Here is a 14792-nt window from a genome sequence, read left to right on the forward strand (position 1 = left end):
AAAAAGTGCTTGTATATAACCCAGCCATGTCAGCAGCAAAATGAATCTCTGGGCTGTGCAATGATCTAAGAGAATCTGAATGGGCATATGGGAACAGCTCATTTTGCAAGACCTCCGAAACCAACCTACTGACAAACACCGGAGGGTGCCTGACTGCCTGAATACTCTCATGCTTATTTGTTGTTATTCTTATTCATTACTGAGTCATTATTATTATTTAAGTGCCGACAATGCACTTGTGAACCAGAACAGATGCAAAATATCCTGTGCTAATGAGAAAATCAAAGCCTTTCTCATATTAGCAATTTCATATTATAGGATCTCTTTATTTTTGCCAATAAAGCACAAAAGTAATTAATACAGCAATATTTTCTTATTGTTCATGAGTAAAGCAAGTAAAACTGCTCAGATTCCGCTTTGGCTCTCACCCCTACCAGCACAAAATACAATAAATACTATTGAAGAATTCCTACTAAGACAGCTGCCAAATAAAATAAAACAAAAATCTCTCATAAAAAGCTGTTCTCTGTTTATTCAGAGACAGAGTCAGTACTCCTCACTGAAAATGAACAGTGTGGCACTGCTCTTTCATATTTAAATACTTAAGCTGTGTCTTATTGCTGTAACCATCTCACAGGGTAAGTTTTTAACTGGAGGCTGGAAGGTGACATTAGTCCTCAGTGTATTACCAAACTATGGGTCCATTCTTGAGTAACCATTAGAACAATACATACAGAGCACACACTTTTCACCCCCAAAATGATGCTACTATATACACAAGGAATCTGACAAATACTTCCATTTAAATATCAGTGCACACAGCAGATGTCAGGTTTGGACATTCTCTGATAGCAGCAATGGATGTGTGCTGCTGCCTTGTCCAGCTCCAGGATGACACCTCCAGCAGTCCAGGTTTGATGGGAAGGAGGGTGGCTGGGGAAGGCTCCCTGCAAAGTCAGCTTCTCCCAGTGCTGCTGGAGCTGTGTCTGCTTCTCATGACCACACAGTTTTTAAGCAAGGTCACAGATACTGGAGCTGCTTCATTGTGTGTAGGTAACCCTGCAGCAGCGGATACTTCAATTTAGCTGAGGAAGTTTCCATTTGGGTACAGTATCCTGTATCTTGCCCTCAGCAAACCAACCTGTGCACACTCTCTCCAGATCTGGCCCCAGAAACTCTCCACCTCAGCAAACATTCCTGCCCTTTTGAGGACCATTCTGCATCATGGGAATGGATATGACCAAATCACTTTTGTGAAAAGGGTCTTTCCCTTCAATTTCAGTAAGGAACAAAATGACTCAGCTATGACTGCAGGGCTCAGCAGTGAGCACAGCACTGCTGCAGACACTGGCCAAGGCAGAGCAGAGCTAAGCCCTGCTGTCACTTCTCCTAAAAGAAAGCATTGAAGAACAATATGTCAGTCAAAGTCTTGTTCAAGAAGCTCGCTGGAGTCAGAGACAGGCCCAGTCCTGTGCTGCGAGTCAAATGGGTATAGTTCTGTGTGAACTCTTTGGCAGCCCAAGCCCAGCACAAGCCCCCTTCCCACCCCAGTGCTCCCACTGAGTCTGCAAGGAAAGCCTGCAGGAGGATCCCTGACCTAGAGAGGAGCCTAACCACACGTTTTATATCAAAACACTCCTACCAAATCAAAGTATGTGGGCAAAGCAGCCAAGATTCAAATGACAGAGACAGTTAAACTAAAACATGCATCAACAATGAAAATGTAAATGAAGTTTTGTCCTCAGCAAATCCTCAGAAGGGGAACTGAGATCCTCAGAAGCTGCCTTGACTAAAAAGACAACTGAAAGAGTTGGATAGTACCTTCTAGCTCAACACCAGAATCCAAGACAACCTCATGCTCAGAAGACCGAGTCTGGCCCTAAACACTCAATAGGATTAAATAAAAATGGCAAGATTATTACATACAAATAAGAAAACATCTGTGGAAAGATCTACTGATACTACTTTTTGCAGGTCTACAACTGCTAGTTGTAACAGCAGCATCCTGTCAGTGACACACATTTCAACAAAAGGAATAAAATACACAAACAATAAATAAACCCCCCAGCAACAGTGGAACAAAAAATGCCTAGATTTCCATTAAATGCTAATTTAATAAAATCAACAACCATGCATCTGAACTATGAGTGTTTTTAAAACCAGTGGAAGTGTGACAGATGAATGACAGTTGATCACAAGTGACAATTCACACTGAAGTCCAGAGGAATGCTCAGCCTTCACATCCCCTTAAATCAGCCTTGAGTTAACACCCACTCACCCTTCAGTGCACACTCACTGCCCAGTGACACAGGCACACCCACAGTCAAGGGCTGGGGTACTGGAGCACCTGCTGAATTCTGACACACACAAACACACGTGGCCATGCTGCTACAAGCCATCACTTTCAGATTTCTGACAGTCACCCTTTGCCCACATCCCTGTTTGCTCCTGGCTGGCTATGTTCTTGGCCAGAACATTTATAGCCCCTGGTATTATCCCTCCAAAGCTGTGACGCATTCTTAACCACAACCCGGAGAACACACTGAGATTATAATATACAAACATGTAGGGAAGATATACACACTCAGACACACCAGGGGATAAAACAGACGGGGAGGAAACGAGGAACTTTATGTTACTGTCTTTTCTAATGAGATAGAAAGTGGCAGATGTAAAGATTTCATTCAACCAACAATCTCTTTTATGATATGAATAAACTACTAAAACAGATTTAATCCTTTATAAAATCAGATTATAAGAAGCAGACAAAATCACAAGTTTATTCAATACGCCATCTTATCCAGTGTGACTAATGCATTATTTGTATGAAGTTAAAGTGGCGCGTTGGAAAGCTATGAAATAAATCAAATGCTCTACTTTATGTAATCTTAACAGACAGATCCCATTAGGATTCTACTATGCATAGCTGTTGGTTAAAATCATTGACCAGTATCCTTATAAATTAATCAACTGAGGTAATGCTGGCTTGGCTGTCATCATTTATTCCTAATCTACATTTAGAATTCAATTCAACTTTTCAAGCCCTTTAGAACAGGTTTATCAATTCTCTCACCCTTGCTTCAGACATCAACCTAACTGGTAATTGTTTACAAAAGACCCAGTACAATGGAACAGTATCTTTTTTGTTCCTTTTCTTTCCACAGATACCACAATGCATATAGACACTGCATTATAATTAGTTAGGAAGATATTAAATCTTAACCAAACATTCTAGCCTGCCTCAATTTTTTGATGAGACCTTTTATCATTGAAGTTGAATTTGCAGGCAGATTGTGTGAGTTTACACAAGTGAGAATCATTACAAAATCTAAAATAACCCTGATCTGGTTGAAAGGCAGCTAGCAGAATATTTTTGGTTATAGATATATAGGCGGGGAAAAAAGCCTCCTAGATATCAGGTTATTTGTGGAGCTCTAATGTGTTTTCAAACATATGACTTCTGTGTTATGTCTGTGTATTTTATGCAGTTTCTAGTCATGTTTGTTAGATGTCTGCATGTCACGTACTGCAAGATTCATGAGCAGTCTACAACCAGGAAAAATTCTCACACAACAGCTTGTCTTGGGTAATGGGGAAAGAAACAGCAGAGTGAAGTGACAAGGAAGTGTATTATTTATTATCCTGATGAGGATAACACCTAGTCATGGTCTACGATCCAAACATGCTCACTGTCCTGCTGACAGAGCTACGATTCTGAATGAGAGCACAGGTGTTTCCCTACACAAATACCAAAACTCTCTTTAATTATATTCCCTTATCTATAATCCCTCCATGGGCACATTAAAAACCAGTCAGTTTGGGCAAGGGCTCTTTAAAGAGAGAAGGGAAGACTGAGCAGTAACAAAAACATTGCAATAGATTGCATAATATTTCTGGAGCTCTACCACAGAGTAGGTAAAGGTCATCTGCTCCCAAAATGAAATGAGAAAGAAAGGGAAGCTGTGGCTAAGTATGGTTTAGAGTTCACTAAATCAATGAAAAACTTCAACCAGCTGCAGTGGCCTCCAGCTCAGCCCTCTAGTGCAAATTTACTGGCCCACAGACAACTATCAAAGCCACAAAGACAATGCTTCCAACTATGTATGACACTAATCATCTCCCTAATTGCCTAAAAATGATACACAGGATTTCAACAAAATTCATTCCCTTCTTCAAAGGCACATTGTTAATTTCATCATCAAATTCCACCAGCACAGTCTATTAAAACACATATATGAAAATATCTCCTACATTTCAGGGACATAAAAAAAAAAAAAAAACCATGAATTGTTTTTGCTGCCTGTTTTCCCTTGAACCTTGAAAGAAAGGACCTCAGAATAAAATTTTGCCCTGTATTCTTTTTTTGTCCAATCACAAGGATGTACTTTTCCTCGTGCTTGCTGAATGCAACACAGTAATTTGTATCCCCAAGTGGTATAAATAGAAAATATGCTCAGTCTAATAACATATGTGAGGAAAACTCATGCCCAGGGTTAACCAACAAAGCAGCAGCGATCTGCTAGAAACAAAGGCAGCTGGCTCAAATAGCAACAATGCTTCTGAAAAACTGTGGATGTACTATTCAGTGAGCCATCCAAGGGATGACGTTTACTTATGCTACAGCTGCATATACAAAGCTTTGCTATAAGATCTGGTAAATGACAAGTCTTCTGGAGTGACAAGATGGTTCTGTCTCCAAAAAGTCCATGGCCTTCACTGTCCAGCTATACTAGCAGGGCAAATTACATGAAGTGGACACACTGTAAATAAATTCTGCCCTTCAGAAGAGTTTTCTGCTTTGATTATCTTCTCTTGCACTGCCCAAATCCCACCATTTCTCTTTACAGGCTTGCCTTGCCCCTACTAATATATCTGCCTAGGTTTCTGTCTTCCTCTATCAACATAAACATTCATAAACATTAAGGGACTTAACCTCATCACACCCCCACAGAATAGGAAAATATACCCATCAGACTTGGCAAGCAGTGAAGTGGAACTCGGCTGCACTCCTGACCAACGATGAGTCCTTCTGCAGGTCACTTCTCTCTTCCCACTCCCCACTGTGCAAGGAGGGGTGATGACAATGACTTCTCTGGAAGTCTAACACTAAAAACTGGAGATACACTTCTCACTTCACAAAAGGAGGTAAAGCAGAGACAAATCATTATTGGTTGAAGGTTCTCTGGCTAGAAACATCACCCCATTTTTCTAAACATGTGTGATATCATCAGCACAAATGCTGCATCCAACACAAGGATCTCTGTGCATTAGCTATGCCACAATCAATACCATTTGCTTTTCTTGTAGGTAACACTGTACAAGCAAGCCAGTGAAGGACTATGTAGCTAGAGAGAAGTTCACAGTAGAGAAAATGTCAAAAGCAGCTCCCAGCTGACACCCATGAAGATGAAAAAGTGAGCAGAAAGACCAGATAAAGGTAACTACACAGCTGGCCCTTCTCTCTCATGCTTTGCACCTGAACAAAAAAAAAAAAAAAAATAAGGCAAATCACCACAGAAGTAAATACTATTGCCTCACTTTTGACTTTGCAAAGGCAGTAAAGTAGCTAGCCACAGTACCAGTGAGAGAATCCATGTTCTGTTCCTAAAAAGATATATTCACCTTGATTTCACAAACTTAAAAATGACAACAACCCTTTCCAGTATTACCAAAAATAGCAATGCAACTCAGTTCCTTCTCCAAGCAACCACTAGCCCTCAGCCACTGGCCAATGCCTCAATTCCTTCACCTACCCCTCTTCAAAGGCTTGGTGGGCTTGGTGAAGACAAATGGGCTTTCCAATGTGCAACCAAGCAGAAAGCCATGAAAATCAAAGGGCTGCTTTTTGAGTAAATATGAGCTCCAAAGCCATTGTCCTCTCCCACAGAGGAGATCTACAAAAATGCTTACTATAGCATGTGCACAGTATTCTTTACAGCTCTGCCTCCCTGCTGACCACCAGCCCCAGGGCTCACTCCACTTCCCATGACAATTGGCTTCACCACACCCACTGACTTGTATTGGAACTCTTTCAGGGACCCTAACTAATGAGTTTTTAAACACTTGTAGACAGAGAAGATAATTCCTCATCATTATTCTTCATAGGAAACACCAGGAAGAATGTCACTCCATTGTTCTACAGGAAAGAAACTGGAAGAAAAATCACCCCCACATTCAAAAGAGCAGCCCTAAGCTCTCATACATGAACTGGCTGTCCCCCAAGCTATGGGGGTCTCACCTGAGAGTTCAGGACAGAGATCTAAAGCATGTGCAAACTTCTGAAAACATCTCTTACTCTGGCATGCCTGCACACTAAGAGGTCCATAACCAACAGACATATAATGTTCCAAGACAGTATTCTCAAATACAAGCGTGGCTACTGACCAGCAGCACAGAAACAGAATCACCAAAACACTGTATTACTGCAGGATCTCAGTTACCCTCATGACATGAGACTGAAATAAATAGGAATGGGAGACCTTAATAAGAATTTATATTTAAAGCTTTGCATTTGCTTTCTCTACTGACAGTTATATGTTCTTTTTCCACACAAGAGAAATCTTGACCTAAACCAGTAATAAAGGCCAAAAAAAAAAGAACAAGTAAACTTACATAACATGCTGTTACCCTCAGACATAAAAACATTTTAAATAAAAAGCATTCCATTATGAAGCCACCTTCTCAACACAGATCATAAGCCACCAAGGACTGCTCTGCTTTCACCCAGTGTCACTTTCAGGTGTCTATCACTTTGCAGGCTGCAGATATTATCACCTATCAAAAGAGCCTACATTTGGATGTCCAAGAAAACTTCTGAGCTACAATTGAATCCTGCCAACAGTCCATGTAAATTAGTGCCAAATGGAAAAAGCACTAGTCTCAGTAGTAAGGCTTCTGCAGGTTTGAGCCCCAGGCACTGGCAATGTAGAGCTACAGAATTTACTCATTCCACAACATCATGCACACCCACAGCATACAAAAATAGCTATTATAATACTTGTCAAAGGAACAACTCAGTGATTTTTAACTTGGTGCTCTATCTTGTTTTCTTCTTTGCTGGTTGTTAATACCCCACCCCTATAACTACATATAATTATGAGTGGGCTATTCATGTCTTACTATAACTGGTAGCACCATGCAGCATGTGAGTCAGGAATCTGAACTGCTGACTACAGCTCCTCACTAAACAAGTCTTACACACCACACATAGTAAATGGCATTCCCTATCCTCTGCTCCACCTACAAGGAAAACCAGCTTCTAGTTGTGGTATCATCTCCAACTCTCCTTAAAACTCACCATCCCAAATTCCATGAAATAAGGACTCAGTTATAATCTCCAGCAAAAAGACACAGATCAACAGCTGAGGTCACAAGGAAAAAATATTTCAAATGAGAGTTTTCTTCTCTCAGTGGCTTCATTTGAATATATTATTAAAATGTTATTAAAACATTATATACAGTTTTACCAAAGAAACTACAGACCTTTGCTTAAAAGTCATAACAATTTATGTCGTTGATCTGCTATGTACAAGTTGAGAAATAGTCACTTCATGATAAAACACTTTGTAACAGCTGGGAAGTTAACAGCAGGAAGTTTTGGGTTATTCCCTTACCTCAGCTCTCTTGCTCCACATTACTTTTTCAGCACTACAAGCCCAGCCTTGTAAACCCATCAAACTGACTGCACTCAATAGGAGTCCTGTTGAAATTTAGGTGCAATATACAATTTTTATAAAGTTTCTTCAAGACTGGACTCCAGTAAAGTGTATTTGAAAACAAGCCCTCGAGCTCATTCCCCGACCATTTCCTCACAAATAAAGGCTTAACATCATATGGCCTTAGTGAGAATCTTTGGTCAAACAACTGTCTCATTAGAAGTTATTCAAAATGGAGCTTAAAAGCTACTGACACACACACTGCCATCCTTCCTCTCATTTTTTTAATCTCTACAGTTGTCCATTAGTCAGGAGTAATGTACCTTTTGACCTCTGACCAAAGCTATTAGAACAATTTAAACAAATATTTTGGTTACAAAGCATCAACACAGAACATTCAGTAACAATAAAAGGATGAAAGAGCTGTCTTTTAGAGTCACTGTTGTGACTTCCTGACCATGTTATATTATGGAAGGTTACACTAACTTGACATCTTACTTGATTTACAACCTTTTTCAATGCTTAAGAAAGAATTTGCAACATTGCAAAACCCAGAATTGTGGCACATTTTCAGTTTTCAGTGTTAATAGATGTTTGATGGCTTTAGAAAATCTATTCTGTTAACTGCAATCAAGAGAAAAGATTCAGCTTTCCCCTCCATTTTTCTTGTCTTTCCGTAAAAGAAAGGCAGTAAATTTGAATTGGACAGGTTCAGAATTAGGCTCTGAGGAGTTTTTCCACATGCATAGTATTAGGCATGCGCAGGGAGCCTTGCTGATCTGGGCATTAGAGAGTTGCTCCACATTTAAAGAAGTCTGCCTTTTGGCCAAAATGGGCAAATCAAGGGCTCTCTCCAGTCAACTGGGAGCACCTTCACTGGCATCACTGGCCACTGACTCACACCAAGGCTGGAGGAAGACATGGGCTCTTCATGGCATTTATTGACTACATGCATTTAACAGACATTCAGGAACCAAATCCTTCCAGTCCCTGACACAAAAATAATTTCATTACCTCAAACTAAAGGCACAGGGAAAATACAGGATAGGGTCTATCTGTTTAGATGCTTATTCTAAATGCTTCATGGGTTTAAGGCATAAAATGCTTTTTTCAATCCCTCTAGATTTTTTTTTAATGAGATTTAATATTTGCATTCCTTCTGACTGCCCAGTTATTGGTGAAATCATGTAAAGCTGCTGTAGATTTCAGGGAAATAGATGGGTACTGTACAGGCAAAAATAACATCTGCTTTCACTACCATATACATCAAAAACTGGGATTTAGTCATTAGTAAAACACATTGAGCATTTTGGGATGATCAAGGACCCAGTCTGGTGAAACCTAAGCTGAAATCAGAGTTGTTTTAATAGGATCTCTCATGTGCTTAAAGACACATACCTGTCTATGGGCTCTGATAAATTAAGGGCCATGTGCTTTTTCTAAGTTTAGCACAAATTTTATGCATCTCAATGTTGGACATTTTTCTTTACCTAGATAAAAACAGAATTTGGGCCTTTAAAAAGGAAGAATTTCGGTAATACAAAAAGCATCACAACACTCCTTCCACAATGCTGGAGCATATTGCCACAGTCCTAAGAAGCATAAAAAGACCAGCAGTGCCCATGCATTTTCTCAAACATCATTTAGTATATTTAAGTTAATAATTTGCAGAATGTCACATTTGCCACTCTAAATTATTTAGAAAATTCCAGGTTGCAGAAGTACTCTTGTCAGACAAAAGAAATAATTTTGCTTTACTGAAGGACCTGCATCATAATACCATCTTTTACTAAGAAGAAAACCCCAAACAATATAATTGGCATTCATGTACAAACTGCTTAAATGCTCTCAAGTTCTGCTTGGCTTCAGAATAGCTGAACAGCACCTGAAGTATCTACTCTCCATCCCAATTTGTATATTTTAAAAAACATTAAATTCTTGAATGAATCATTAGGAAAACAACTCAAATGATGTTAAACTGATAGTAACTTTGCCTCATAGGATAGATGCGAGCTTAATGTTTGCAAACAGCCAAATTCTTTCAAGATTTACACTCCATGAAGTTCAATATCAGCCAGGGAAGAATTACTAAATCAGCATGTACTTCAAGTACAGGTTTTGGCCCAAGACTATTTTTGGTCTTCTTCAGCTGCTTGTTTTGACAGCATCTAATCCCCCTCACACACCCACCAGTGGCCACACAATCTATCCATTTACACTTTCAAAGCAAATTCAAAATGAAACATTCTCAAATAATTACTCGTGGATGTCTGTAATTCAAACCCAAAAAGTAACTGCAATTCAACTGTAATATTTCTTAGGGAAAAGAAAGGGACAGGGAGAAAAATCTTACAGAATCCTTCAAAATGTGACCTTTTCATACACTAATGCTCTCACCATCACCCCATGAAAATTAAAAAAAAATAAAATCTAACTCCCGAAGAGCTTATCTACTCTATTTCACACATTCCCACCAGAAACACAACACAGCTTCCACGTTAGGAAGACTTTTCATTTAGTGAGTTATTACAATCCTTGGTGAAAGAACAGTAACTGAGAAGGTCTTCTGCAGAGGTACAAGGCAGAGAGGGAAGCAGGAGGGTGGGTGAAGAGGGGGAAATAGCCAGGGCTGGGACTGAAACAGTTCATCTTTGTCTGGAGAGCAGGATCACCCCCTCCAGGTTGAGGACTATGCTGAAAGAGTGCGCTGCTGTGGCATGCGGTGTGTTTCTCCATTCACACAGGAGAGGAACCTGGCCCACAGATGGCCTGTTCTCAGCTTTGTCAGCCACAAACAGACCTTTGAACTTTCTATTTATATAACAGTTTAGTGAGTTTAAGCCTCTTCCTGTATAACTGGCAGTTTGCTGGTTTTTGCTGTAATTAGGCTACTTGTGATACATCATATAACATAGGAAAAAAAACAAGAGGTTTGTTTCTCTGCAGGGCTAAGCCTTCCTCCTTGCAACCACACAGCTAAGATGACACTGTTACCTGCTCATCTTATTTTACCTTGCCAGGTTTTGATTTACATACCTCAATATGCATTTTTCTGCTAAGTATTTTCTCAACTTCCACTTTTTTAAAGATTGGAGGACTTAAACATATTAATACCTATGACAATCAAGGTAACATAAACCAAGAATTTTTCTGCCTTTGTTTGTGCTAGTGAGGAGTATATATCCCAGGGTGGTTGGGTCTTTGTTGGGTTTTGTTGTTTCCCAGCTGCTGATTAATGACACCACCTTGCTCCATAAGCAGGTTCAAATCTAGCCACATGGTCCCAGGCCACAGCAAGATTTCATTTACTTGGTTACCACAGACAAGCATGGAAAGTGATTTAAAAGATGAAATTTGATTTTTAACAGCAAGTGGTCCCCTTGGTGCACACAGGCATTCAAGCTTTTCATTATATCCATCTCCCTTTCTTTCTCCCTCATAGAATGGCTCATATTAAATGCAAGCCCAGGTGAACACTTCTTATTCATCCAGGAATCATAGCAGACTTCAGCTTTGGCCCTTTCATCTCATCCTGAGTTTACATTTACCTAAATTGTTTTGGGTATTTTTCAGTTTTTTTCAAGTCTGGCAAAACATCCACAAGGATTTTTGTGGCCTCATCTTACACATTTTACCCCATTGTTAACAAAAACCCGACACCAACTCTCAGCTACCTTCCTAATCACATTCACAACGACGGGTCAATGAAACATCTCATTCTTGTACTACTGTGATCTCTCCTAATATGGGAAACTAAAGGGCTGATTCTGCAGTTTGTGTCATCAAGACAAAGCTCCACTAATCATCTGGAAGGCCAGGTGAGAATTTCAGCACATATGCAGTGCCACTGCACACTGTAACAATCACAGCTCTTGAGAAAATATGTTTCAAAAAGTGACACAAAAATGTAACTCCATTGGAGGTGGGGGGAAATTAACTATATTTTTCCCATCAACAAGTATCTTTCACAAAGTCATTTCCTGGTAAAAAAGCAAGGCAAAGAAAGTTTACCTTTACATCTTTTCATCAGATTAAAAAAAAATTCTGCTCAAGCTATAAATATTTTTTTTTAATATATTTCTCAGGCTAATGATGTTTTTGTTGTACTTTGCATACAGATAATACAAACACCCACACACACAGTAGGCCTGAGCTTGCCTTCTTGGTGATTGCAGCACAGATTAAGAGAAGTTTTGGGTTTGCAAGGAATGCAGAAGAGGGTCCCTAATTGCCTTATAAATGCTTGTGAAACATGTTTTACAAAGGCCAGCTCACAGGCAAGAGGAGGGCAGCTTCGAAATAAGAAGCAGCAATTCACACATCATGTTATATGTACTTATTTGCAAATATTACAAAGCAACCACACCATATTGGATACAGAGACAAAATTAATAAATCTTGATGGATGTGCATGCATATTCCTGGGTGTGTGGAGATGATGTATGTATAACACATTACATACATACACATGTTTGTGGACAGAGAAGATAAATTTAACTCTCTGTAAGCGATGCAACTACTTGTCAGAGACAAACATATTTACATGTATAATAAAATACATGTCACATTTGTGTAGACATGTAGATTATGTACCCACATGTTATATATGTGCTTACATATACTAATTGGGTTGCTAAAAGCTAAATGCAACTTGATCTCTGCAGTATGTGTGAACGCCTGTGCCACATAGAGAGTTTGAGCAGATATCAAACTGTTTGAAACAGTTAAAGTAAAAACGTTCTCTCATCATGAACCCTAAAACCACTAAAAACAAAACATTTCACAGTACAAAAAACAGCAAATAGAATTTTTGAATGAGAGGCAATATATTCATATTTTATGGAAAAACCGAGGCACGAGAGTTCACCTCTTTCTGATGCACATCTCTAAATCCATATAAAACCATGGTCAAATGAAAGTAAGTTATTAAGCAAACACTAAAACTCAATACCTCTAAATGCCTAGTATTTGAACTACACCCACATATTGGGTTGTAACAGCTTCTATTAAATTAATGTTACCCACATTATAAATTAGGCAAATTGTATGCAAATATTATTTGAGCAGTAATACGGTGGTTATCAGTTGTCTGCAAAATAAATTAGTGTAGCAGAGTAAAGATAGCGTAGTAGAAGCATAATATTTAATTGAGCACTAATTTTATTGTGATTATTACTTTTAAATAACAACAGCATGATTATTAAAAAGATGTAATACAATGGATTATGCAGAGCTGATAAAACATGCACATGATCCAAAACGCCTGCTTACAGATTAATATTGATATAGTGTAATTTATGGTTGTGAGGATTTACTCCCAATTGCTGTAAAATGGAACGTGACAGGTATTTGGTTCTGATTACGATGGATTTGCAAGTATAGCTGTTAGACCGTGTTTGGCAAAATGACAGTTATTAACAAGATATATTACCTTTTTCCTAGACATACCTTTATATTATCAACAAAGTAAAGTAAACCCTCTGCAAAACACGAGGTCCAAATGCACATACATACACATATATAATCTATGTGGCATTTAGAGATTAGGATCACAAAATACAGTATTTTAGTCTTTCTTCCTTAGCAAATTGCACTCCAGCCTAAAAGCATTTAACAAAGCAGTAACCAACCTCTGAATTTCCCCATGCATAGTTAAGGAATTATATTCGCTAAATTGAAAAGTAAAGAAAGAACCAATAAAACCAGCCAAAGAATAAGCATAATCTCATTAACCAGCCACAGAAGTGACTAAGTACCTACCCAAATTCTAACTTTCCCAGCTACTTGTCACCCATCAAAAATTCCTTAACATTCACTTTGACAACAAGTTTACAATGCACTCAAACAGATGCACCGATCTTTTAAAGGTGTGCACCTATTTACAGAGCAATATAAACCTAAAATTCCATTCTTAAAATAAATGGAAATAAAAGAAAAATGATGCAGAGACGGGCAGGGAAAAAAAGACCTGTTATAATATCACGGATACTGATCTTGCCACTTCCAAAACTAACTTCAATAACGCTTCATCTAGAATAGGAAACCAGCAAAACCAGCAACAGAAGCCCCCACACCGATCTGAGCTACAGCCGAACTGTGCCACACAGCGAAACTACAGTTGCGGTTCTCCCCGTGAAAGGAACATTGTCAGTGACAGCAGTAAACACAACATTAGCAAAGCCGCGATCCCGGGGAACATCGCCGCCCCTGCTCGGGAGGGGGCTGCCACCGCTGATCGCAGCCGGCACCGGCACCTCTCGGCGCTGCCCTGCGGGCCAACTTCGCCCCCCGCCGCCGCGCTCCGAGCGCTGCTCCCCAGCCGGGGCCGCGGAGCGTGGCTGGAGCCGGCCGGCACCGGCTGCCCCGGCCGGCCCCGCTGCCCGCGGGCGCAGCGCGGACCCGCTCCCCGCTGGCACCGGGCGCTGCGCCCCTCAACAAAGGCTACGGCACCGGGGGAGCGAGCGAGCAGGGAAGGGTAGGAAGGAGGCAGCTGGAAGAAGGAGAGGGGTGGAGAGACGGGGAGGGGAGGTGGTGCGGGAGGGGGAGAAACCAAAACCAAAAAAAAAAAAAAAAAGACCCACCACCCGAAAAAACCTACCACTGCTGCTCTAAGTCCCAGTCCCTGAAAAAGTCGAATAGGTCCATAACGATGTGGTGGGGAGACTCAGAGAAGTGGTGCCCCCTCCCCGCCCCGCAGAGCCGAGCCGAGCCCAGCCGGCGCGGCTATCGCTGGCCGGCCCGCATGGGCAGCGGCGCCGCGGGGAGCGGCGGCCGCCGCGGGGCCGCGCGGAGCCGCCCGGGGTGGCGGAGCGCCGCCGCCGCCGCCAGCAGCGCGGCGCGGCTGTGCCCGGCTGGGAGAGGCAGCGCAGCGGCGGCGGCGGCCCGGCGCACACACACACAGACGGGCGGGCAGGCTGCCTCGCACACCGCGAGGGGAGGAGCCGGGGCGGCCCGAAGCCGCGGCATGGAGCCGCCGCGGCAGCACCGCCGGGATCCGGCGGAGCCGCGAGCCCCCGCCGGGAGCGCGGGGAAGTTTAGCTGGAAGGAGGAACTGCGGGGATGCGGGGAGCGGAGCGGCTTCGCGCCTGCGGGAGACCTAGGGAGGCCTGCCTGGGGTCGGAGAGGGGGACGGAGAAG

General features: G+C 41.3%; 1 protein-coding gene across 4 annotated transcripts in view; it reads right to left on the reverse strand.

Moving 5' to 3' along the window:
* AFF2 (ALF transcription elongation factor 2) overlaps positions 1 to 14387 on the reverse strand; it is a 331211-nt gene extending 316824 nt beyond the window's left edge. For all 4 annotated transcript variants that reach the window (XM_059483223.1, XM_059483224.1, XM_059483225.1 and 1 more), the window contains exon 1: positions 14254 to 14387. In XM_059483223.1, coding sequence (XP_059339206.1) covers positions 14254 to 14300 — 47 coding nt within the window. In that variant the 5' untranslated portion in view covers positions 14301 to 14387. The remainder of the gene's footprint in view (positions 1 to 14253) is intronic.
* Between the last annotated feature and the right edge of the window lie 405 nt (positions 14388 to 14792).

The sequence above is a fragment of the Ammospiza nelsoni genome, chromosome 15 (assembly GCF_027579445.1).
Source record: "Ammospiza nelsoni isolate bAmmNel1 chromosome 15, bAmmNel1.pri, whole genome shotgun sequence".
NCBI lineage: Eukaryota > Metazoa > Chordata > Aves > Passeriformes > Passerellidae > Ammospiza > Ammospiza nelsoni.